The sequence below is a fragment of the Solanum tuberosum genome, unplaced genomic scaffold (assembly GCF_000226075.1).
Source record: "Solanum tuberosum cultivar DM 1-3 516 R44 unplaced genomic scaffold, SolTub_3.0 scf00345, whole genome shotgun sequence".
Lineage (NCBI taxonomy): Eukaryota > Viridiplantae > Streptophyta > Magnoliopsida > Solanales > Solanaceae > Solanum > Solanum tuberosum.
The window spans coordinates 238,672-265,101 of NW_006239264.1; the positions used below are offsets into that span (position 1 = coordinate 238,672).

General features: G+C 36.2%; 3 protein-coding genes across 5 annotated transcripts; 2 read left to right on the forward strand and 1 right to left on the reverse strand.

Moving 5' to 3' along the window:
- The first annotated feature begins 2,854 nt into the window (after nt 1-2,854).
- LOC102579817 (uncharacterized) lies at nt 2,855-5,641 on the forward strand. Of its 2 annotated transcripts, none has more exons than XM_015315131.1 (2): nt 2,855-4,149; nt 5,059-5,641. In XM_015315131.1, the coding sequence occupies exon 1, from the start codon at nt 3,061-3,063 to the stop codon at nt 4,132-4,134; it is 1,074 nt and encodes a 357-aa protein (XP_015170617.1). In that variant the 5' UTR covers nt 2,855-3,060; the 3' UTR covers nt 4,135-4,149; nt 5,059-5,641. The 2 variants fall into 2 exon arrangements, with proteins under 2 accessions (XP_015170617.1, XP_006361104.1); XM_006361042.2 differs by having other exon boundaries at nt 5,066-5,641.
- Nucleotides 5,642-7,881: 2,240 nt separating this feature from the next.
- Nucleotides 7,882-20,201, forward strand: BSL2 (serine/threonine-protein phosphatase BSL3-like). 2 transcript variants are annotated; one of them, XM_006361044.2, is made up of 22 exons: nt 7,882-8,955; nt 9,120-9,180; nt 9,273-9,351; nt 9,435-9,514; nt 9,616-9,710; nt 9,791-9,890; nt 10,918-10,987; nt 12,120-12,221; nt 12,309-12,390; nt 12,516-12,695; nt 15,247-15,520; nt 15,623-15,863; nt 15,946-16,116; nt 17,063-17,301; nt 17,800-17,884; nt 18,004-18,102; nt 18,172-18,371; nt 18,451-18,526; nt 19,055-19,190; nt 19,293-19,432; nt 19,513-19,576; nt 19,658-20,201. In XM_006361044.2, exons 1-22 carry the CDS (start codon nt 8,550-8,552, stop codon nt 19,669-19,671), a joined length of 2,994 nt encoding a protein of 997 aa, XP_006361106.1. In that variant the 5' UTR covers nt 7,882-8,549; the 3' UTR covers nt 19,672-20,201.
- A 71-nt stretch (nt 20,202-20,272) lies between these two features.
- LOC102580682 (J domain-containing protein spf31-like) lies at nt 20,273-25,288 on the reverse strand. Its single transcript, XM_006361045.2, has 9 exons — nt 25,035-25,288; nt 23,786-23,876; nt 23,617-23,677; nt 22,480-22,557; nt 21,783-21,856; nt 21,247-21,360; nt 21,063-21,170; nt 20,766-20,804; nt 20,273-20,638 (listed from the first exon to the last, which is right to left on the reverse strand). Exons 1-9 carry the CDS (start codon nt 25,163-25,165, stop codon nt 20,552-20,554), a joined length of 783 nt encoding a protein of 260 aa, XP_006361107.1. The 5' UTR covers nt 25,166-25,288; the 3' UTR covers nt 20,273-20,551.
- Between the last annotated feature and the right edge of the window lie 1,142 nt (nt 25,289-26,430).

The following is a 26,430-nucleotide window of genomic DNA, read 5'->3' on the forward strand; positions in this document are numbered from 1 at the left end:
TTGACTGATTCTTAAAATTAAATCGTGATAATTGACAACATAAAATTGTTCAAAAATGTTGTATGTGGGTAGTCTTATTGTGCCTTGAATAACGTCAAAGAAAGTACAGGTTTGTGATAAAAAAAACTTATTCCTTTATCCACGCAAACAATCGCTTCAAAAATTTCGTTATTAGCCCCAAAACATACCATTTATGTTATTGGGCCCGTGCATAGCACGGGCAACAAAATCTAGTATATATATATAGATATATATAAATATCTTATTCTTATCTTACAAAACTAAAGAGATTATATGTGATAAACTACCACCACTTAGGTGAGAGACCTAAATGATGATCTAAAAAGGCAATTGGAGTCAAAAGGGCAATTTTTTTCTTTCAAAAAATGTAAATGGCACATCAAAAAATAATTTTTTTTTCTTCAAAATCGCTTTTGGTTAACAATAGTCATTTTTATATTATTTTAAATAATTAGCAATAGGCTCATATAGGCATTTTTATATTATTAATAATTAACAATAGGCATGAGTAGGCATGAAAATAATAGCACTAGGCATGAAAAGCGCCGCCCCTACAGCGATGTGTAAGGAAAAAAAAATCGACTTAAAATAACAGCAGCGATTTTTAATTAAAAAAAAAGAGAAAAAGTTTTTGGACGAAATCGCTGCTAGGGCAGTGATTTTTAGGCATTGTGTCAGAGGAAAATCGCTTCGTCATGAGCGATTTTGCCCTTTTGGTTTTAAAAAAATTGATGTGCCCTTTTGAAATTTTTGACAATTTTTTTATGCCCTTTTAACTCCGGACTCTCATAATTTACCGTAGAAAGGAGAATGAGTTAAATCTATCTTAGGTTAATTTACGTTATTTTTATTTTATAAGTTCCTCAATATTATATCGATGGCGTCCCCGTTTTGTCTTTTCTCAAACAAATATTGGAGCGGGTAGTGATATGTCTCAATCAACTGCATAAATGTTTTGAAGAAACAAAACGCAGATGCATACATTAGTCACCTATCTTTATTTTTGTATTTTGGAAAGGGTGGTTGGGAGACCTAAACCACTTTAAATGTAGATTTATTTTCAAAACGTTACATTATAAGTTTTATTTTATTTTACTTAATAATAAACCAAAAGTAAAAGCTAGGAATTTGTTTAGTTGAAAGAGAAATTAATGGGTTTGATGGGATTTTAATAGCACTCTTTAGCTTAAAATGTAGGGTTCTAATTTCATAATAGAGCATCCTTCTTTTACTTTTGCCTTGCTCACTTTTGTTACCCCCATTCTAACCAAACAAAAAAATTTTAAAATAATAAAAAGGATAAGAATGTAGCTAAGAGTATATTTTAATAAATTTTCATTCAGGTTCAATTAATCATGATTTTTGTCAAAATAATAATAATTTTAAAAATAAAACATTTCTTATGAAATATAATTTTATATTCAATATTCGAACACGAGACTCTAATTAAAGGCGAAGAAATATTTATCACTCAATCATAATCATCAATTAAAAAAAATCATAGGACTTATAGGTGATACACATAATTTGGCATCTCTATTTCTTTTAATAGGGGATTAGGGTTGGTGGGTTTTGGTTAGATAAGGTTAAACCCGTGGCGTCTGCACTAATCTTTATATAGGATTAGGTTATGTCAATGAATCATCTTTAATTTATGATAATTAACATTAAGCAACTTAAGATTGCTTATTGGATGACCTAATACTATATTAATTAAGTTTGTCATCGCATACATTACAAGACATGGAAATGGAAATTTAATTGCCATGGATTAAAATAATAAAAGCATGTGATGATGCGTTATTCCTGATTTATACTCTCTAATTGATCAAATATAATATCAAACCATGCTGCAGGATCTTGTCCAATTTTAAGTATTTCTTAATTTCAATCAGCACAATACTAAAGAAGTAATTACATACTACCAGTATGTTTTTATTCCGACAAATTAAAAGAATTACTGTTTTATTGAATTCTTTAACTGTTTTTTAATATTTATTTTTTTTACGTTACGTTTTACAACAACGAGAACTAAGTCACAAATGTACGATAATTAAGACAAGTTATATAAATTTTCATTTATTGTGTGTGTTTTATTTGTGTTAGTCACATTTTAAAAAAAATAATTCATTCGGTGTTCTATATTCGTATTAAATTTCAATTAAATTTGAATTTGTCGTATTTCAATGCTTAACAAGTTAAAGTAGGAAGACTAAATAGGAACACGTGACACAATCTTATCCATCCATTCGATATTTAATAAATGTTGGATCGGTGGATAAGATTATGACACGTGGATGCCCATTAGTATAAAGAGTATATATGTTCTAGTATTTGGACGGCAGTGGCACTAATGTCTCAAAAGTATAACGGTGGGTATCTGCATACCATTTACGATCGTTCGGAGGTATATTTGTCCTTTTGATATACCTCTACCATTTCATAAATAGCTTAGATATACCCTTTTATCTAATGAAAGTGAAAAAAATAATTTTATTTCAAAAAATATATGTAAGGATACATTTTAAACCTTTTAGCAAAGTTTAGGATATATTTAATCATTCTCACACATAATTTTTTTTTAAAATGTAATGGCTAATTTGAATTATCATCATAAAAATTATATAATTAAATTAAATATTACTATACTAAAATTAGTAGCTATGGACCATATACCATAGTATTTATTAATATCAACTAGGTGTAAGTGATATAGTCCATTACGTCAAATGACCGGAAAAATAAATAAGAAAGGCCCCACACTACACCCCCACCCCACCCAACCCACTATACCTACCCCCGTCCCCCTCTCTACTCAACTCCATTCAAGCAAAGCAATTTCACCATTATCTCCTTCATCTCTCTCTTCTCAATTCTCAATCCAAATCCTCACTTCTTCATCTTCACCTGTAATCTCTCCCACAAACCCTAATCCCTAAATCCCCTTCCTTCTTCTCCCCATTTTAAAGCTCCTTTCAATGGTACTTTCACTCTAAATTCTCCTCTTCCCCATTTCCCCTTTTGTGCTTTTTCTTCACAATGTTCAAATACTACATCCTTATCCCATCTCTTACACTTCTTATCTCTATTCCAATCATCTTTTACTTAGCCCCATCAATTCTTCCTCAACGACAAATACCCATTTCACTCCCTGATGAACTCGACGATCTTTCCCTTTTCCACAAAGCCATCGCCGCCGATGCCACTTTTCTCAAAAAACCATCCCGGAAACACCCTTCCAACAAATTCCGTCTCGGTTCCACCACCGTTCGCCGCCCTAAAATCGCTTTTCTCTTTTTAACGAATTCAGATTTACACTTTGAACCCTTGTGGCACAAGTTCTTCAATGCGTCTGATCCACATCTGTATAATATCTACATTCACGCTGATCCTACAGTGAAAATTACTCCGCCAATGGGTGTTTTTGCGGATAGATTTATACATGCGAAGAGAACTCAACGCTCATCACCGACGCTTATCTCAGCCACTCGCCGCCTTCTTGCTCACGCTTTGCTTGATGACCCAGATAATGCTTATTTTGCTCTTATCTCTCAGCATTGTATACCTTTGCACTCGTTTAATTACTTTTACAATTTTCTATTGGATACCCAGAAATTATCTAGGAAGATGGAGTTTCCTAGTTATATAGAGATTCTTACGGAATCTCCTTCGTTATTAGATAGGTATAATGCTAGAGGGGAAAATGTGATGGAACCAGAAGTGAGTTTTGATAAATTCCGTGTTGGGTCACAGTTTTTTGTTATTACAAGAAAGCATTCATTGATGGTGATTAAGGATAGTAAGCTATGGAGGAAATTTAAGAAGCCTTGTGTAAAAATCCAGTCTTGTTATCCTGAAGAACACTATTTTCCTACTTTGTTATCAATGGAGGATCCTAATGGCTGTACTCGTCACACATTGACTCGGGTGAATTGGACTGACTCAGTTGGTGGACATCCCCATACTTATCAGCCACCTGAAGTTTCCCCTGAGCTGATTTACAAGCTCAGAGAGTCGAATTCAACGTATTCTTACATGTTTGCAAGAAAATTCTCTCCGGATAGCTTGAAATCGTTGATGGAAATGGCGGATTCCGTCATTTTTAAGGACTAAACCTTCTTTTTCTTGGTAAGTTTTCTTCTTTCCTTTTTTGTGATTTTTTTCAGTTGAGTTTTGGTGAATTTACTTGGTAGATTTGGTGATTTGAGATTGACGACTGTTATAGTGTTTTAGAAAGTATTACTAGTAATATCACTAGATTAAAGTTAGCTTAACATACTCGAGGTGTGAACAATTTGAGTGGTGAATCTTTTCAAGGTGGTTTCATTTTTCCCTTTTATGGTGATGAGACATTTTTAGAATCTAACTAGACTAGATATTTTAAATTGCTGAGCATATTAGGAGAATTGGAGCTGTTCAATATGTGAAGATAGTTATGTTTTCACTAACTTTATGTAAACTTCTCTTAAACTAGTAATTGTGAACTGTCATGTGTAACCATTTTATATAAACATTCTATGAATCAATGCTTAGATATTGTAGAAAATCTTGAAAATTTTATTCTTTTTTTCTTTGTCGCATACTCACATTTACGCTCACAAGTCTTGAATAACAATTAACAACCTAAAGAAAAAGTTCCCCCCATTGAATTAGTATTTAATTGTTAAATTTGGACACAACTTTTTAGTCTTCTTTGGCATCCTTTGGGCGGCTGAATGGAAAATCTCCCATGAGACAAAGAAACAACAAGAAGGAAATTATGTCTTATGTAAAGAAGATAGTAGGTAAATTATGGCATCTGCCGTTGATACTTGTGGATTTGGACTGGGAAAGTTAGACCAGATGTCTCAATCATCACTATGAAACAAACTATGACCAATTTTCTTATAAAAGGTGTTGGATTTTTGGTGTAAAACATTAAAACCTAAGTGTCAATGAAGCTAAAGAGATGACAAATGCGTTGGCGAATTGGTGATTGTTGAGTTAGGATCTGATGCTATTTGAACTGAACCATGTTCCGTTTTCATTTATTTTTTGTTTACAGCTGACGACGAAGAGGAGAAATCTAATGCAAATTGTGATGTTGTGAAGACAAAAGACACATCTTAGAGTAGTATCATGTGGGAACGAGGTCTTGAAGGGTTTGTCAAAAAGAATGCCCTCAGCCTAATTAACCCCAAAATGAATTCAACTACAAGCTTTGAATGAGCTTTCAAAGAAAGCAACAGAAAACAATCAATAGTCAAAAGGTACTGTTGAGGTGTAATCTGCTCAAGTTCTTTTTTTATGTTTATTTAGGCGTTCAGTATTCCATTTGGTCGACTAAGGAGTTAAAGCGCTCCCTACCAAGCTCTACCAAGCTGATCGATCTCTACTCGAGCTCGAGTCCAATCTGGTTAAATTTCTAGTTGTAGCATATGCGGGATTCAAGGAGAGGATGCCGTTAGGCTCTTCCCTTTGATGTGTAGTGTGTGTTCCTCTTGTACATATATACTAAGAAAATTTGGGTGAATCAATGAGTGGATGATTAGAGGGTTGTTGTTGTGAATGTTCAATGATGAACTGAGCCATAAGCAAATAAAGAAAGGGCTAAATCTAAGTCTTCTTCTCCAAGTTACTTTTTAGCCTCTTTTCCCTCCTTTTGCACTCAATACATCATTTTCTTTACTTTGGTTATAGGTTACTCCAATGAATGTTTTCTTTTTTTTGCTAGTTGATTATTTAAGGTAATACTTCCTCAAATTCAACTATAATAGCAAGCAATAGCAAATAAATGTTGAGTATGATAACTTACCTGGAGCAATTCACGTTTTATGTGTGTTATGTTACATAAGACACATGTGTTTGTCTGGTTAATTTTATATCAGCTTAAGTATTTATTTGTGCACCCACACCCAAAGTTTGAAGTCAAATTAAATGGTACATTTATGTATTATGACTGTTAAAAGAAGAGAGGTTTCAAAGTTACGGCTCAAATAACTTTTAAAGTTTGAGCTACTAATCACGATCTTGAACTTTTGGTTCTGCTACTAGTAAAGTTTTGATTCGAGTCTTTGAGTATAGAGAAAATTTTGTTGGAAGTGTCACTCCTGAATGGTTCCGGATACTAGTGGAAAAAAAAAGGTTATGGTTTGAGATAAGTGGGAGTTGCACTTTGTTAACTAATTTGAATCTTGAAATAATTTAATGAAGTCTAATTTTAGACCACACGAACAAATCAAATGTTTAAATTGAAGCGTGATATCTTTGCCCTAATAGGCATGCTTCACGACCGCAAAAAGTTTTAGAAAAGAAAAGGGCCATGTGAGGGATCAAAAAAGGAATATTTTTTATTCACGTTCGTTGTTACATTAAATTTTATTTATTTATTACACACAAGTGATAATTTAAGGCAAAATTTATATTAATTACTTTAAATTTAAATATAACAGTACATGAGAAGATGTCATGCATTTATTGAATTACGATAAACATTCAATGTGAACTGAGGCTTTGTAGCTAATTTGTCCGTTTGCACATAAGATATGAAAATTAAATTAATATAAAGCTCAAGTTTTATTTGAACATGCAATTTAAATTTTGTAAGTTATATTTGTTTCATTAATATAGAAACTTAACAAATTCAATCTTAATAAATTGTATATCTTTATGTTCTTTTACAAACAAATGTCTGTAATTACAAACCTTTAAATACACAAAATTTTATAAAAAGTTTCACTAATCAACCATAATAATAATTAGTTATTTTTTAATATAATCTTTTTACACGATACAAATAAGCTCTTCTTAATTACCGCATACGAGTCTTTTGTTAAAAAATTAAATCATGAATATTCTTTTAAATAAAAATTATGAGTTAAGTTCACATTTGAATGAAATTTGAAATTTGAAATCCTTTTTTTTTTTTTTTAGAAATTATGATTTTTCTTAATTTATAATTTCAAATCATATATCTAAACAATGTTTTGACATATAATGATGGAGCATTCGATAAACATAAAAACTTGTAAGGTCGAGAGGTGCAGTTCAAAGTTTACTCTTACATCACTGTTTGCCAAATGGATAAATGTGTCCACTGTCCATGTCATATAACATGTCCTACCTGCCTTTGTTGGCTCGTTTGATTGGAAATAAATTATCACAAAAAAAATTATTTTAAAATTAATTATTTCAAATTTATTATTCTACTCTTACTATAAAATTAAAATAATATTATAATCTCCAAAACATAAATATTTTATTGAGCATTGCTGTGTTTCATTTTTTTGGGTCATATTTCATTCAATTCTTAACAAATTCAAATTTATGTCGTTATCATACTAAATAAAAATATAAATAAATAGTAACAGTTCAATTTATGTCATTATAATTTCGTTATATTATTATCGCCATATAAATCTTAGATAACATATTATTTCTGAATACATTATTAATAGGTTGAAAATCGACCTGATAGTAAATTAAAACTATTGTATCAAATATTCTTTTAACCCTATCTTTAAAGTTTGTATTGTTTTTAAGAAATAATAGATCTTGTTCAATAATTTTCGTTTACCTTACTTTCTTTTGACACATTTTATCGCTATGATTTCATATATATATATATATACATTAATTTATTTACGTAATTGATATTTGATATATTTATATTAAATCCTTGCAAAAATAACCAAATATGTGATCTAGCATTTTGATACAATACAATGTATGAGAAATTAAAGGAATAAAAATACATAATAAAAAGATTAAAAAATAAAATAAAATAATATGAATGAATCTTAACCAATCATGAATAGCATTATCTTAAGCCAAGCCAGCTCTCATCCCATATGTATTTGTCAGGCTGAATCAGTTCCACACACGCGCCGCCCCTGCGCGTCTGACGGAGTTCTTCTTTTTCACCCAATCAACGAGGGCACTGCTCCCGTTGAAATCGGAACCGGTTATTTTACAAAAAAAAGAGAAATCTGACGACGGCACAAAACTGCTGTACTCCATGCATTAATGCTTGTACTATTTGTGAAAACAAAGGGTAAATCATGCATCAGGACTTGTACCTTGAGAGGTAAAGAATGAAGTCCACCGTAGTCACATTTCTTCTAAACCATTCACATCAGATGAGAGAGACAGAGATACTATCCGCAGAAAAATACGTATGAATCTATAGATTCATATAAATACTTGTAGAGAGAGAAAACGAGTGATGGAAGATTGGACAGAGAAGGAGTTTTAGAGAGAGAAAGTGTTCGGATTGATCCTGCTATTGTATTCCTCGAAGACCGCCTTGAAGTTTTTTTTTTTTTTCAGGAGAAGAAGAGAGAGAAGGAAAAACCTAGAATTTTCTCTCTTTTGGTCTGTAATTTTTTCGGAAAACTTGGATATATTTGAATCAGAGGATCTAGGGACTGGGAATTGTGATTTTCGACATTTGTGGTTTGAATTGGATTGGAAATGGTGATCCAAAGTGGATATGATTGAGGATTGTAGCTCCAATAAGCTTAGGAATCTAGGGTTTCGAGGTGAGGGATATGGATGTGGATTCAACGATGTCATCCGAATCCGATCACGCAGAGAATAAAGGCGCGTCGTCGGAGCAGCTAAACGGCCAGTCATCAGCCGGGGGATCTCCGCCGGAGACTCCTAAGGATGAGCAGCAGCCGGCAACTTCTCAGCCTCAGCAGCAGCAGGGCAGTACTCCGGTGGCGGGGCCGAGGTGTGCTCCGACCTATTCTGTGGTGCACGCAGTTATGGAGAAGAAGGAGGATGGTCCAGGGCCAAGGTGTGGGCATACGTTAACGGCTGTACCGGCTGTTGGAGAGGAAGGTAGCCCCAATTACATTGGTCCTAGGCTTATTCTCTTTGGTGGGGCAACTGCTCTTGAAGGGAATTCTGCTGGTTCAGGGACTCCTTCTTCTGCTGGAAGTGCTGGAATTCGTACGTTTCCTCCAATTCTCTTAATTATCCAACTTGACAGACCTCTTTTCTGGGCAATCCATGGACAATTTTTGGATTTGATTAGAATATGGTTTACTTTCCAGTTGTGTAGATTAAAAGCAATGAATGAAGTGATCAATTGATAGAAGAGGTCTTAATTGCAGGTTTAGCTGGGGCTACTGCTGATGTGCACTGCTATGATGTTTTGACAAATAAATGGTCTAGGTAAGTGGCTATTGGTGTCACTGTAAGCTACATTCTAATTTGTTATTTACTTAGAATGGATAAAGTATGCGCCTGTTTATTATTAATTACAGGATGACCCCAATAGGAGAGCCACCCACACCACGGGCTGCTCATGTTGCTACCGCGGTTGGAACTATGGTTGTTATTCAGGTTGGTAGAAACTGAAAGCATTTCATTTTCGTGCATGATTATATACTTCAGCTAGTAAAGATGTTCGATGTTATTCATCCCAGGGTGGAATTGGTCCAGCTGGATTGTCAGCTGAGGATCTTCATGTTCTGGACCTTACACAACAACGCCCACGATGGCACAGGTTAGCACCTAGCAGTTCAAGTAGGAACTTAGTTTCGATGAACATGGTGTATGCTGGTGAAGTGTGCTGATCAGCTACTGAAATAATTCTGATCTTTTTAGGGTTGTCGTCCAAGGACCTGGTCCAGGGCCACGTTATGGCCACGTCATGGCTTTGGTAGGGCAAAGATATCTCATGGCTATCGGTGGAAATGATGGTCAGTCTCGTGAAGAGGTCTTTCCATTTAATTTAAGCAATAATATACAAAGAATTAATAATTTGATCCATTGTTTTCAGGTAAGCGACCTCTAGCTGATGTTTGGGCTTTGGACACAGCTGCCAAGCCATATGAATGGCGCAAATTGGAGCCTGAGGGTGAAGGCCCACCTCCTTGCATGTAAATTTCATGATCTCTTTCTTGAAGATGTTTACTTTAATTCCTCACTGTACATGACGTTCACTATTTTGTCCTTACCTCAACTGTATTCATTTTGCTATTCTGAACTTTTATGTGCTTCATTACACGGTGAAGAACTTAAAGTTTTGTTTGTGCATGTCAATTGAAGAAGTAGCATGCAATAAATAGTGGCAATCTTTAGTGACTGTTTGGTTACTATTTATCACTTAGAAGAATGAATCTGATCCCTTGACTATGGAGGGATGGCCTACTGGTAAAACCTTCCTCTCCAACCATATGGTTGGAGTTTTGAGTCACCAATATATCTAAAGAGGAAAGAGTTACTGTTGGGTGGGACATGAACTTGGAAATTGCAATGAGATCCTTTGACTTCTAAAAAGAAGTATTGGGCTTGTTATAGTTGCAATTGCAGTATGTGAGAAGGTCACTTGAGCTGGTTTAGTTATATCCTATGTGGACCTCCAGATTCGCATTGAAGAAAGTTGATTCAAAGACCTAGAAGCTCTTGAAACGTATGCAGACTTAGAGAAAAAAAAAGGGTATAATGAAAGAAAAGGAAGAGTCGCATGTGTGCTTGCATAACTGGCTGTCGTGGATTAGCTTAGGTGCATGTTCGGTGACCCGTATACCACCACTTTTATAAAAAAAAACATGACAAACATTTGCTCAAGAAGCGGAAATACATTCTTTTCTTATCTGGAAGATGGTTATTTGATGAACAGTTGCAGATTGATCATATCTTGGTCTCTTATATTTTCAGAATTTCTACATTTTCTTGAGCAAAGTTTTCTTAGACCGTACTGTTTGTTGACCTGAAGCTGTACAAGTGTTTGTGAAAATATTCTACACTTTTTCATCTTCATCAATTTCTTAATTTTCTGTGTATAGGCCGAGTCTCTAGTTTCCTCTTATGATGTCCAGCTGAAGATAAATTCTTGTGATCCTAATCTGGTCCAACCGTCCAGTAAAGTAATGAAATCCTAATCTGCTCTTGTTACTTGGGTAGGTATGCAACTGCAAGTGCGAGATCGGATGGTCTTCTTCTGCTTTGTGGAGGGAGGGATGCCAATAGTGTGGTGAGTGAAGCATATTTTTTTATGCAATTAGAAAAAAAGATGGTTTTTTATGCTGATTTACGTGTTCCTTGGTTTGTCTTTACCATTTTTTTACTTGCACTTAGAAGGATAGCTCGCCAGAAAGTTTGCCTCTAGAACAAATGATGCTCTATTTTTCTCAGTCCTATTTTTTTCATCGTCTCCTCTTCTATTTCCATTTCCTCACGTAGTGTCGTTCTCTTATTTTATCATGTAAATCGCCTGATCTTAAAAAGTTTTACTACTAGATAAGGGGCTCTTTTATTCATCACTTTTGTATCTTGGCGAATTCTGTGTTTAGCCATTCTAATTTTGGCATGATATCTTTTTAACAGATCATGTCTTTTAGATACTTCGGCTTTTGCGCACTAACTCAAAAATAACAGACTTACTACTGTCTTTTCTGGACCTCTATGCCCAAGAAACTGTGAGTGAAAGATGATGCTGTGTTGAACTTCATCCACTTAAACCTAACAATGATATATGCAGCTGATTAGTGATAAATGAACAATGGACATCTGGGGCTTGAAGTTAAGAAGTATATGCAGCTTGGCTGGATGGTACTTCAAAAAAACTGTAGTTTAGTTGGATGTGCATTTTATCGACTATGACTGTAAACCTTGTTGACTTGTGCATTAGCTTTGGCCAGATTTACATAGAAGTGTACATTGACAGTTTGACTGAAATTGACATTAAAAAAATAAAATTGACCGAGTGCTCTCATAATTTTTTTGATTACTCAAAACGGTCAGTAAGTCTAGTGCAAACACGTGGAGAATTTTTTTGTAGCCAGCATATGATTATGTATCTGATATGGGTTGCGTAAGTTATTTGTAATGTGGGTATATTTTGAAGAACCATGAAGTGCGCACACCTATGCAGTGCTTCACCTGTTCGACATGGGTTCGTCAAAAACAGATATGAAGATCCATGTAACAACTAACATATGTGATGAACGCAAGAGTTCTGTTTTTGTTTGCTATTTTTTTTCTTTCTCTTGGTGTAATTGGTTTGTGTGGGGAATCTGAGCTGTTACTTTGTTATTTTCTCGTGTGCCCTTGCGCTCATTGGTTGATTGTACTTATACTTCTCCCACTACCTTGATAATCCATAGCCACTAGCCAGCGCATATGGACTTGCCAAACATAGAGATGGGCGCTGGGAATGGGCCATTGCTCCTGGTGTGTCACCATCCTCTAGATATCAACATGCCGCTGTAAGTGTTTGCTTCATGCCTTTTATCAACTGCATCTTGCAGATGAATCTTCTTATAATATTTATCAGTTATGTTCTGGTATTATAGGTTTTTGTTAATGCTCGGCTCCATGTATCTGGAGGGGCACTTGGTGGTGGCCGCATGGTGGAGGACTCATCCAGTATAGCAGGTATTTTTATTTACTTTTGGTGATACTCAGTGGAGTCGCTGTTTGGTTAACTCCTTTATTTTGACATCCGGTTAACTGTTATGTTCATTCCTCACTCTCATGGTTACTTCCCCCCGTTTTGGCAGTTCTTGATACAGCTGCAGGAGTGTGGTGTGACACAACCTCTGTTGTCACTAGTCCTAGAACTGGCAGATTCAGTGCAGATGCAGCTGGCGGTGATGCTGCAGTTGAATTGACCAGGCGTTGTAGACATGCAGCTGTTGCTGTTGGTGACTTGATATTTATTTATGGTGGTCTGCGTGGCGGTAAGACTATAAGATAGACATCAATGAATGTTCTTATATTTGCTTTCCAGTTTGATTTTCAGATGACTACCATTTTTACTTTTCTTGGAATTGTAAAGAAACTAGCTGATCAGCCCTGTGAAAAATGAATTTGTAAAGTAACTAAAAGTATCTTCTATCATCTTTCTTCGTCTCTGGGGTAGTGCTGGATGTGCTTTGTTCTAGGCATTCATAAGTGGTCTTCAATAATTGAATCTCATCCTCTAGTATGCATATAACAAACAACAACAACAACAACAACAACAACAACATACCCAGTGTAATTCCACAAGTGGGGTCTTGGGAGGGTAGGGTAGGGTGTACACAGACCTTACCCCTACATCAGGAGGTAAAGAGACTGTTTTTGCTAGACCTGTGGCTTAATGAAAAGCATTTCAAAGCAGTTTGAAAAAGAAATAAAAAGGAAATACGGAAATGAAGAAGATATGGCAACCTAAAGGACAGCACTTCATAGCATTCAAAAAAAGAAGAAGAGTAACAACAACGAAACAATGCGATAATCGAAGCACAAGAAACACCGATGGTAACAAAAAACCGAAGACAATAAACTATGAGGTTAATGCTAATACTACCGTAAAAAAGTTAACATATACAATAGATGCGGTGCTCCAACTACCATCAAGCTTGTCTAGCCGAAAAGCGAGACAATGTTGACTTGTCTACTAACCCTCTATCCTAGTTTGCGAATTCCATACCTTCATATCTACAATTATGTCATTGCCCATTGGTAAGCTGAAGATGCGCATGTCCAATCTATCACCTCCCCCAATACTTCTTCCGCCTACATCTACCTCTCCTCAGACCCACCATAACCAGCCTCTCGCACATCATCACTAGGATATATATGCATCTCTTCTTTAGATGCCCAAACTATCTTAGCCTTGCCTCCCTCATTTTGTCCACCATTGAGACCACTCCTACCTTGTCATGGATATCTACATTTCTAATCTTATTTCTCCTAGCAACTTTATCTTCTGTACATGAGAATTCTTGAAAGACCAATTCTCTGCCCCATACAACATGGTCAATCTAACGATTCTAACCTTTACTATGTAGAACTTACCTTTTAAATTTTGGTGGCACGCCCGTATCACACAAGTCTCTATTTCGTCCATCCAACACCAATATGATGTGACATCATCGTTGATCTCCCCATTTCCTTAGATTAAAGACCCGTTGCAATTTGAACATCCTCTCTTGGGGATGACCACTGTATCAAGTCTTACTTCCACACCTACCCATGTGTTACATCATTGAATTTACACTCCAAGTATTTTGTCTTGGTCTTGCTCAACCTGAAGCCTTTAGACTCCTATGTTTGTCCCAAACCTCTAGCCTAGCATTGACTTATTCGCGAGTCTTGTCATTCACTACTATGCCATCTGCAAATATCATACACCATAACACCCCGCCTTGGATATGCTCGACAATTCATCCATCACTAAGGCAAATAGAAATGGGCTAAGAGCTGATCCCTAGTGCAACTTTTTCTACCAAGTGCTCTGTGTACTCCTTTTGTCCTTACCTTTTGTTTGGTCTTAACTCCATCGTACATATCCATAATCACCCTAGTGTAAGCCATTAGTACACCTCAAGCCTTCATGCATCCCATAGAACCTCCCTTGGGACTTTGTCGTAAGTCTTTTCTAGGTCAATAAACACCATATGTAAGTCCCTCTATTGCTCCACCTCATGGAATGAATGACCTTTGTAGTTGATAGTCCTGATATGAATTCGAATTGGTTCTCGGATATAGACACAACCTCCTCACCCTCATCTCCACTTCTCTCACAAACTTCCATAGTGTGGCTTAACAACTTGATACCCCTATAGTTAATGTAGTTTTTAATATCAGCTTGTTCTTATACAACGGGATCATAGTACTCCACCTCCATTCTTTGGGCACTTTAACATCTTAAAAATGACACTAAATAACCCAATCAGCTACTCCAAACCTGCCCTGCCCTAGCTCTTCATTTATGGATGAGTAGTCATCCTTTTTCCCTCATAAGGTATGGATGAGTAGACATTCTTAATTGAAGATTAAAAACCTGTTCGGATGAACTTATTTTAAGTGGCTTTTAAGCATAAGCCGTTGAGTTAGGAATCCCATCTTTTGACTTATTATTATTTGTTGTTTTGGCTTAAAATTAATGCTTAAAAACGCTTTTTCATCTTACCCAAACACTACAAAAAAGCTATTTTGCTTTAAAAGCACTTAAAATAGTCCAATCCAAACGAACTCTAAGTAATATTAGCTGATATCATGTGATAAATGTTGTTGACTTGGTTTATTCTTCATGCAATACATTCATTTAATTTTCCAAAGTATAGGTAGCCAAATACTCCGTCAGATGTGAAAGTCAAAGATAACATCAAATGTATCTATGGCATGTTTCCAACTATAAATAATATGAATAGTGTAATGAAATATGCCTTGGAAGTTACTCAGAAGTCAGATCACTTCCTTGTTTCTTCAACAAGTTTAATCCTGCTGTTTTTTTGGTTGCAGGGGTATTGCTAGATGACTTACTTGTTGCTGAAGACTTGGCTGCTGCTGAAACAACTAGTGCAGCTTCACATGCAGCAGCTGCAGCTGCTGCAGTTAATGTACAGGCGGGGAGGTTAACAGGAAGGTATGGTTTTGGTGATGAAAGAACAAGACAAACAGACCCTGAAGCAGTTAATGATGGCTCAGTTGTACTGGGAACTCCTGTCGCACCACCTGTAAATGGTGATATGTATTCCGATATAAGCTCTGAAAATGCGACGTTTCAAGGACCTCGGTGAGTTTGCAGTTGCATAGGAACAACAGCATCTGCTGTCTCTGTTTTGTTAATGCATGATTAGTTTTTAAGGATATATCTTGTGGTTCGTTTCGTTTGCAGGAGACTCATCAAAGGTGTTGAATATTTAGTGGAGGCTTCTGCTGCAGAAGCTGAGGCTATTACTGCTACACTAGCAGCTGCAAAAGCTCGTCAACAAGGGAATGGAGAAGTTGAACTTCCAGATAGAGACCGTGGAGCGGAGGCAACGCCAAGTGGAAAACAGGCGTCTACTCTGATCAAGCCTGACTTTGCCTTATCAAATAATTCTGCCCCAGCTGGAGTTCGGCTGCATCACCGTGCTGTCAGTGTTCAGATCCTTAATGCTATGTGTTCGTCTTAGTTTGTTCATAAGTTGACTGATGATGTGCCTTAATGCATTGAAGGTGGTTATAGCTGCAGAGACTGGTGGTGCTCTAGGTGGCATGGTGCGGCAGCTTTCGATTGATCAGTTTGAAAATGAAGGCAGGCGAGTTAGTTATGGAACCCCAGAAAATGCAACAGCAGCAAGGAAACTATTGGATCGTCAAATGTCCATCAACAGTGTTCCTAAAAAGGTACTACAATGATTTGACTCTAGACGAATTACCTGATTACGTGCCACAATGTGGCTACCAATTTTTAGCTGATGTGGTATTCATGAAAGTAAAAAGGGTAAACTGCTTGCACTGAAACTTCAAAATCCTATGGTGGAAACAGTGCATAAGTTTTGCTAAATAAGTAGCTGAATTAATTAAATCCAATATATTTGGCTTGTCTCTGTTTTTGGGCATAACCGTTTGAAGGGCCATTGAGTAGCAGCTAGACAGTAAAATGGCCGATTTGGTTGTTTCTGCTCCTGGCATAGCTCTATCGCATGAGGAAGATAGGTGTTTTGTTGACTGTTTCCATGTGCCGTTCTAGGTTAGATGCCCTAACTATCTCTTCCTCTCTTGCTTTTGGCAAGAGTTTCTTCAAGAGTGCTTTTTAAATATGTTGAAACCACCTTGCTTGGAATGACCGAAAGTAGGGCAGGGCACTGGACCAATTCAAGATTGGTTGAATCATGATGTGAGGAAGCAAGAAAAATCCAATGGGGAGGTTTACAAGCAGCAAATTGTTTTTTTTTTTTTGCTTCACTAGGGAATTTGGTTTCAGCTATAGAACTATAGGTCTCTAAGAAGTTCAATAAAGAACTGGGGAGTAAAAATGTGTAACAGTACTTTGGAGGGAAGAAAGAGAGAATAATATTTATATTTCCTTGTCTATATGTTGTGGCCTTGTACTAGGGTGAGCTAGAGGTAGGGGGAGGGGGAGAGAAAAGGAGGGGGGATGTGATGAGAGCTGGACTGTCTGTCTTAATTCAATCAGGCTCCCAACTATTCTGAACCACCTGAGCAAAGACTTCCCCACTCTGCAAAAAATGTAACTGTGAGCAATTTTATAACTTTAGCTGTTATATCGTGTAAAGACAAATAACTGCAATATGTTAGTTATATTATTTATTTTTCCTTACTATCACAGGTGATTACCCATCTTCTGAAGCCTCGTGGCTGGAAGCCGCCTGTTCGACGACAGTTTTTCTTGGACTGCAATGAGATAGCTGATCTTTGTGACAGTGCTGAAAGGATATTTGCGAGTGAACCTAGTGTTATACAGCTTAAGGCTCCTATTAAGATATTTGGTGACTTGCATGGGCAATTTGGGGATCTTATGCGTCTTTTCGATGAGTATGGTTCCCCATCGACTGCTGGGGATATATCGTAAGTGCCTTGGCTCAATCTTGCTTCTGTTTGTTTATTTTCAGTTCTAGGTGTCCTTTTGACAGTCTTTAGTTCCCTGGATTGCAGTATTATTTCTTAATCCTCATTTTTGTTTTGAAATGGATATTTTGATTGAAATTGTGGGTATCACAAATTGGCTTGTTGCTGTAACTGTCAGGTGTCTCAGTAGGGCTATCAGAATACTGGTTTTGATTTTGTGGGGCAACACTATTATGGAAATGGAAGGGATGTTTTCCCTTTTCATTCTCTAAACTAAGCCCTTGTGAGAGCTTGTTAGTAATTATTACCAAAACAAGAACCAAACTAGCTCCTTGAAGGAGTACAGAGAAAATGTGTCGCAATATTTTGTTGGTCTCTTTGCTGTGTCTCCTGTAATTCTGACTCCTGCAGACTTGCACCATTTTTGGATTGATCTGGTTTGTGGAGTTGATATTTGTTCGTTTAGTCTTGATACTAATGTCGCTAAGTGACCATCAGGTATATTGACTATCTCTTCTTAGGAGATTATGTTGATAGGGGCCAGCACAGTTTGGAAACAATGACCCTTCTTCTCGCTTTAAAGGTACCTCTTGTTTCTAACTCTTCTTCTTGCTTTAAAGGCACCTCTTATATTTTGATGTTTGCTTTGCTTTCACTTTCTTAGTTACCCTGTGATTTTGATGATATAAATTGATGCTTTAGGTTGAGTATCCCCTCAATGTACATCTAATTCGTGGGAACCATGAAGCTGCTGATATTAATGCGCTTTTCGGCTTTCGAATTGAGTGCATTGAACGCATGGTATGTTATGATTTACTGGCGCTTGTACTTGCCTTTCAAGCTAGACACTGATGTCTATTTATGCAACAGGGTGAGCGAGATGGAATTTGGGCATGGCATCGATTTAATAGGTTGTTCAACTGGCTTCCTCTGGCAGCATTAATCGAGAAAAAGATTATCTGTATGCATGGTGGTATTGGAAGGTCAATTAATCATGTTGAACAAATAGAAAATATCCAACGCCCTATTACTATGGATGCTGGCTCAATTGTTCTTATGGATTTGTTGTGGTTAGTCTCCGTCTTCTCCTATGCTTCCTTCATTGACTTTAACATCCTCATATTTTCTCACACTGGCGCTTGCTTGTAGGTCTGACCCTACAGAAAATGATAGTGTTGAAGGATTAAGACCAAATGCAAGAGGGCCTGGGTTGGTCACTTTTGGGGTGAGTAATTTATATTTCATATCAATTTTGAGCTATTTTTCTCTCCAAATGCAACGTCCGATCACTATGCATGCTAGCTCAACCTGTTGGCTGTTATTTTGGGAAGCTGCATATTCTTATCTGTTAACTGGAGTTGTTGGCCCAGTATTGAAAGAGATGATATTTCAAACAAAAAAGTCCAGATTGCTTCATCCGCCCTGCTTTTCACTTTCACATTCTATGGGCTGTCATTTTCTTGAGTTCGTTTTGTGCAATTGCAGCTGTTCCATCTTTGTAACCTGGACCTTGCTATGTGAAAGCTTTTTTTCTTTTAATATGTTGAACTGACAATTCCTTGAAGGCACTTATTTGATTCACCAGTTGGGCTGTTACGACTTAAAGGTTTGGGACTGGAGTTTTAGTACTTCAGTTTATGGGGTGCTGCAATATTAGATATCTCCTAGCTATCCTGGTCTCCAAGGTGTTTGTCTGGTTATAGTTTCCCTAGCATTTCTCGTTTAACTAATATAAACACTTGCATACATGCAGCCCGATCGTGTGATGGAATTCTGCAACAATAATGATCTTCAATTGATTGTCCGAGCGCATGAATGTGTGATGGATGGATTTGAACGATTTGCTCAGGGACATTTAATTACGCTTTTCTCAGCCACTAATTATTGTGGTAAGATGTCGCAAATTTTGGATGTTTAGAGGTTTTCTATTTCTTAGATAGTCTTTTATCTTTATGCAAATTCTTTTTGTTCTTTTCTCAACCTTTCTACAGGTACTGCTAATAATGCTGGTGCTATCTTGGTATTGGGTAGAGATCTTGTTGTGGTTCCAAAACTTATTCACCCGCTGCCGCCGGCAATTTCCTCTCCTGAAACTTCACCTGAGCGGCATATGGAAGATATTTGGATGCAGGTTTGCTATTACCAGATCTCTTTCGACCCATTTTTCTCTCTTTGATGTGTGTTTGATCTTGCTCGCAATTTTTGGGATAGGAGCTAAATGCCAACAGACCACCGACACCAACCAGAGGACGTCCTCAAGTAGCCAATGATCGAGGTTCTGTTGCTTGGACTTAAATTATAGTGCAATTGTCTTGCTATATACTTCCAGGCTCATGCTAACATGTCGGATTTCCAGTGATATGTACATAGCCGGTCACCAATCAGAGTTCAACGGAGATACTTATCCTCGTGAAAAAGCTTAAGGCTCGAGCCACGTTGTAATTCTTCCATGGAAGGGTCTGACGAAAATCAGATTTAGATATTGGAGGTTGCAGGCGCATGGTCTATTCTATTCGTCATGATACAGAGCAGATGGGGTTTTCGATAGAGGTGTGTACATTGAGCCGCAAGCAGGTAGACGGAATTTACCCTTTCGGAGTTTTGATCATTCTCATGGGCGGGTAGTGCTGGGTTTTCATTGAATTGTTAGTCCCTACATATTCTTTTCCTCGTTTAGGTGTATCATCATTTTTGTCTGCGGATTGGTGAGATAGATAATCCTGAGCTGTTGTATTCATGTATCATAGATGTCGTTGCTTTGTGTAATTGTGTTGCTGCCTTGTGAACAAGAAAATGAGATACAAAAATTGGGGCGTGTTGTTTACTATGTAAGTTGCAGATAAGCTATTTTTAGGATCAGTTAACGGTTCTTGTTGATTACGTGAAGCTCCTTTTATAAACAATCTTCGTAATTTTTTTTGCTTAGAATGTGTGATGAGTTATTTGAAGAAAGCTATGGTGCAGTACCCCAGATCCAATCCTTTCTCTCTTCTATTCCACTTTTTCCTCTCGAGATTTCATACAATGAAGTCTGATGAACTAATAAGGCACATAGAACATAATACCAAAAGCTCTCTCCTACCTGGTCTACACTGGAGAGCAAAATGTAATTTGCTGCTCAATAATTGGCTTTTCAACAAATACAACTTTATACAAGGTTGAAGCTTACACTCAAGAAGCCAGTTCAATCAAGCTTTCAATGAGATTCACGGCACTGTGGAAGCAGTAAAAACCCATCAGAGTACATGTGTTAACCTCTTTTAACAGGTCTTTGAACATAAGATTTGTTTGGATCTTCTGTCTTAAGCTTTGGAGGCCGAATCTCTCCTTTCTTAGCCTGCAAAAAAGCATGATGAAACTCAGCCTATTCTTTATCATTACAAGATGTTCGCCACCCACACCCTGTTCTTTATCATCACAAAAGAGCGGTAAAGCATTTATTGACGGAAGCTAATCAAACTTACCTTTTTCCCGCCCTTCATGAAATCCCTCCAACTGGACACCTGATGACACGAAGAAAAAGAAAGCAGGTATCAGAAAGAAATCTAACTGTAGATTATACCTCAGAAAACATGTAACTATAGTGCTGCTACTGTTGTAAACATGTTACTAATAACTGAGGATACACCATCGGTATCTTTTATAAATCCTATAAACCTGAAAAATAGGTAAGTAGTAACTAAGAAATTCACCAACTGCAAGTTATTTAAAAAAACATACTTCACTGAACATACTAACTATAAATGAGCTAGAGAACTAACCCTATTTTCTCTAGTTCCTTCCCACTGCTCCTCATGCTCACGTTTTCTTTTCCACATCTCTTTTGTTTCTTCCTCATCTTTCTTCAAGCGACCTTCCTCTTCAGATATCTACCCAAAATCCAACAGTAAGTTTAACTAGAAATCCAAAAAGATGACATATCAAGAAAACAGCTAAGGAACATACCCTCATTGCCATTTTTCTCCTCCGCCATTCTTGATCTGTCAATATTTCTCTAACCTTTAACTTCAGCTGCTGCTGGAATTCCTCTGACTGCTCATGTTCTTGGTCATATTTACCCTGTTTGCACAATCAGGAGTACAGAAATCAACCATCTGAAACACAAAAGTTACATAGTGCTATATATTTTCCTAAATGCTCTATTGAAACCATGTAGGTTCCCTAACCAAACCATTAAGGTGGAATAAGAATCATGCAAAAACGAAACACAAGGAGTTCAATAAGAAACATACTAGTAGAAAGGTGAAATGAGAGTAAGTCTAAAACGCAGCAAGTTACATAACCAAATCAAGGAGTCGATGACCTGCACGGTTTAATGTGGTTTTGATTGTGTGAAAATGTTCACGGTTTCATTATAAAAAAATGTCATCTCGGTAGTAGATACAACATTAGGAAGAAAATTCACCATCTGAATATCCAGAAGCAATAATTCCAGCTAAATTCAGATCAATTTAAAAAATCTGAGATAATTGTAGACCTACCTCAGTAACTAATGACTTCAATTTCCTAGCAGTATCTTTTTTAAGCTGCTTCTTCCACTTTGATCTTAATTCCTCTGTGCTCATACACAAAGGGGAAAACACAAAAGTTTCAGTATTTTATGGAGATAATATATTGAAAGAGACAAAGGAAACCAGAAGAATAATTGATATAATAGTTCCAGTGAGTGAGCAACATAATGAAAATACAGAACAGTCTCCATTTGTCCATGTTAAGTTACAGAAGACGGCTCACAATACCAGACCAACAAGTTTTTCGCCACTATTGATTATCATCTTTCATTTGGACAGTATGTTTAAGAGCCTTTTGAAAAACAAGTTGTGTAAGCTGATTTCTGTGGAGTACTTCTGGTTTTTTTAATCTTTTTTGGGAAAATTTATGCGTGTTTTCACTGTGAAAGTTTTGGGTGAAAAACAACTCCTCAGCACTTCTTCAACTTGGACAAAAAAAATCAAAATTTTGAAACAAACCCCATTTCTCAAAAATTGTCCCTTCTGCAAAAGAATGAAAATCATAAACAGACACCGCCGTACATTTTTGTTGAACTCAGACCACTGAAGAATTGCAGCAACAGTTTTAGTGCTCCATTGGAAATGCAGAGAGAATGTGAATGCAGTCTATCCCATGGCGAAAGGAAGACTAAAGAACAAAAGAATGAATAGCGAGGTGATGGCGAACCTTTTGCTGCAACAACTTGGCTCAGAATGTAATCCCTCTCCTGTTGATCAAGTAATAACTGTTGCGCTTTAGCTAAGGCTGCATACAACATGAAAATTTGCAAAAATAAAATTCACAAACAGGAAGGGGAAAGATATAAAACATAAAATTCTTACTTGAGCAGTTAGAAATCAAACCAAATCATCTCACAATAAGACTACATATAAGCATTTACAAGAGTGATCTTTTGAGATTAAGGCTTAATGCTTCTTTCCAGCTCTCATCTTTGCTTCTTCCAATTCTTTTTGACTCAACATAAATAACATACACAAGCAATATCATTCATGAAGATGAAAATTCCCTTAACCACTCCAAGCAATACACAAAATAAATAAAAACTGAACCTTGGTAAAAAAATCTTTGTACTGGTAGTTTAACAGATAGATCCCAGTATACACCAGAATTTTGAAGTTGTAAAATATGTTTTTTCCAGTGCAATAGCGACAGAGACTCAGCATATACTATATTTCTGAAGAGATCATTCATGTAGCAAGATATATTTATGGAAATAAAAATAGTTTTACACTTGCATACAATAACGAGTAGTTCCACATACACTTCTTGTATATATGTAGTGAGTAGACTGTGGTTCACATCAATGGCCGAGGAACTGCAGTCTTCTGCTCTCTTCAGTAGGTTACCCATTTTAAAGCACCGTGGTTGCCTTAAATTTTGAATAACCTATCTTGAGACAAAATATTTAAACCGGTCACTAAGAGGCAGTAAGCGCGGACGCTAACTAATACGAATCGAATATAATAGAAAAACAAACTTCCCAAATATATCTACAGCATGGACATTGATCAAGTTTCCGATTCAAAAAATTCTTGGAATGATCAATCTTAGCTTAGAGATGAAAGATATCAATATCTAACATAAAACCACCTAATGAACAGAACAGGGGATATCATGTAAAGCATAACCCAAATACTCAATGCAAAGATCCATTTATAAGTCTATAGAAACTAGAAGTACGAACATGGTATTTATCCATTACGAAATGAATTTTTTGTTTGAACAGGGAAGTCCTTCACTCAATAAACTACCTAAAATGACAATACTCCTCTATACAAGGAACAACAAAAGTGGCTTTCTTACCACCAAATGCCTCCTTTGCTTGTGGATGCTTGCATTTATCAGGGTGAACAAGTAAAGACAACTGCATATATGTAATTTATGGTAATATATTAGGGTCGAGTCACAGAATATGATATAAAAAATGGAATCATTTGAGTCCAACGGGAATTTCAACTTTCAAGAAATATACCTTACGATACTGCTTTTTAACTTCGCCAATGGATGAATCAAATGACAGGTTAAGGTATTCAAATGGATTCAACTTGAAGCATGAAAGTATCCTGCGATTTTTTTAAGTTTGAATCCAAATTATGAAATATAGAATAATGCAAATAACAAACAATATTGAATTTGTATTTATTCAGCTATCAACATCAACAGTTAAGATACACAAATCTAAAGGAAACTAGTATATTTCAAAATAGAATAGACGACTATTATTAAGCTCAATACTGAACAGTGGGAGGAGACTCGGAGCAGTTTTTAGTCAAGATAGGGTTGCACCAGGAATCAATGCTTAGCCCATTTCTCTATGCTTTGGTAATGGATGAATTGAAGCGGTATAATCAAGATGAGGTGCCATGATGTATGCTAGATGGCATAGTATTGATTGACGAGACACACGACGGAGTTAATGCTAGGTTGGAGGTGTGGAAACATCATATTGATATGGTGTGGATGAAGTGGAGGCTAGCCTCCGAAGTTATTAGTCTATTTGCAGCTGTTACTATTCCTTTTCTAACTACTCTGCACTGCTTATTAGTTGTTATGTTTTCTTCACTCATTTTCATTTTTTCTTTTCATAGCTACTTTGATTTGCTGCACTTGAGCCGATGATCCTTCAAAACAACCTCTCTACCTCCACGAGGTAGGGTTACGGTCTCCTTTAACACTCTAACCTCCCCAAACTCGACTTGTAGATTTCACTGGGCATGTATTTGTTGTTGTTAAGCTCAATCCTCAATAAATACAAATCATAGACCAAAGTAGTTGTCTAGAAGGTGATTTTTCCTTCCAAAACTTGTGAAAAAGTGAGTTTTGTAAGGATAGAAATTCATGTAATTCCAATAACGTGTCTATCCTACCAATCTTTAAATCATTTTATCCCATATAACTTTCCTGTTCAGGTGTTAGGTGTTAGAAACTATTGATCTTCTTCCCGGCAAAAGCTCACAGATAAATCATACAATACAATTATTGTTACCGGCAAAGCTCACAAATAAATCATACAATACAATTACAGTTACCTGAATAGCATCCATTTCAAGGTTCATGTTATAAAATTCGCGATATACAAGTGGACGAGATCTTAGAACAAATACTTGACACAAACAAAAAGGATCACGGCACACACAGATGTAAACAAGCACATACATCTATATCTATATGTGTGTGTATTTTGTATCTATATATATAATATGGAGGGAAGGAGGCTGGACCTTATAACTTCGTTGTCGCGCTCAACCTCGCTGACCTCAGCGAAGAATTGCTTGAGAAGCGCGTCCTCGATGGCGGAGGTTTTTTCCAACGACGGAGGTGGTGCGGCGGTGACAGAACTATTTTCTCCCATCAAATCACGCGTTGAGTTCACGCTCCGCTGTGAATCTCTCTCCTGTTATACGTAACAACCACTTCGCCACCGGGGATGAGAACTCCCAAAATGTTCAGAGCTTAACGGGTACACAAAGTTCTGATAATCGGGTATTCGGGTTCTGATCTATCTCTTTAAGTCCAACCCAAATTATTGGGCCGAGGTACTATTAAAATGATAAATATGGGCCTGGTCCAGTGGGCTTAATCCTTAAGTTAGTGGATCTTATCTATCAAATTTGTGAGCAACTTTCACAAAAATCATATTTGTATGTTATAATTATAGTTTGCATAATTGCGCTCCATAGCAAAATTGTATGTTTGCTATAAAGCTTTTGATTTGTATAATTCGCTACAAACATCTAATTTTATACTAATTGTTCAGTTTTGTATAAATTCATTTATACATTGTAATTTGTATAATAAGATCTGTATTTGTGTAATTATAAGTGTATAAGACGAAAATATATATATTTCTATGTATATACACTTTTCTCTCGCTTTATACAAACACAAACACATTTTATACCGAAATGTATAAAATGGCTATTTGTATACCGAAAATGACTAATTATATACCGAATCAGATGGCAAAAAGGGGATGTTTGATGCGAATTACAATTAAAATAAACTATGGCTATAATAATTAATTTGAATTAATAGTTTGTTATTTCATACAATTTTCCCATTTGTAGAGCTAAGGTACAAACATCTCATACTTTTAGTGGCTAATTACATCTTATACCGAAAGTTTCCTAATTACAAAAATCTAAGATTTTTTATTGCTCTCGGATACATTTGGATGTATTCGAGAGGGGATATGAATGTATACTAAGTAGCTTCACAATAAGTGTTCGCTACCAAATCTTCGGAGGTTTATTAATAATTTCTCTTATCGGTTTTGACCACTTGATCCTTCCCGGATTAATGCAACAACAATAACAATAACATACCAATGTTAATAAAGATACCCTTAATTATTCTATCAATAGTTTATTAGTTTTAATTATTTAATACATAATAAGGAAGCTGACACTTTATATAAGAAGCTGCAAATTCAATTCCAATTTGCATAAATTCTATATATATATTTTCCCTTTAATTTGGACTACAAAATTCTATTTAAAAATCATCAATATTTCATGACTTTATAAACTTTGTGAACCAAAATCATGATTTTGAGTTTTGAATCAGATGCTGCAAACAACTTGATCATGTGAGCTATTTTTTGTTTCGTTGGCTTTG

What these genes read in the sequence shown, in the direction of transcription:
- LOC102580682 (XM_006361045.2), bottom strand. Translation starts at nt 25,165, where the DNA reads ATGGGAGAAAATAGTTCTGTCACCGCCGCACCACCTCCGTCGTTGGAA. An exon ending in TTAAAAAGCAGTATCGTAAG is followed by an intron (nt 23,678 to 23,785) that starts GTATATTTCTTG and finishes ACATATATGCAG; the next exon opens with TTGTCTTTACTTGTTCACCC. An exon ending in CCAAGTTGTTGCAGCAAAAG is followed by an intron (nt 21,857 to 22,479) that starts GTTCGCCATCAC and finishes GTATGAGCACAG; the next exon opens with AGGAATTAAGATCAAAGTGG.
- BSL2 (XM_006361044.2), top strand. Translation starts at nt 8,550, where the DNA reads ATGGATGTGGATTCAACGATGTCATCCGAATCCGATCACGCAGAGAAT. An exon ending in CAACGCCCACGATGGCACAG is followed by an intron (nt 9,515 to 9,615) that starts GTTAGCACCTAG and finishes TGATCTTTTTAG; the next exon opens with GGTTGTCGTCCAAGGACCTG. An exon ending in GGAGGGATGCCAATAGTGTG is followed by an intron (nt 10,988 to 12,119) that starts GTGAGTGAAGCA and finishes GATAATCCATAG; the next exon opens with CCACTAGCCAGCGCATATGG.
- LOC102579817 (XM_015315131.1), top strand. Translation starts at nt 3,061, where the DNA reads ATGTTCAAATACTACATCCTTATCCCATCTCTTACACTTCTTATCTCT.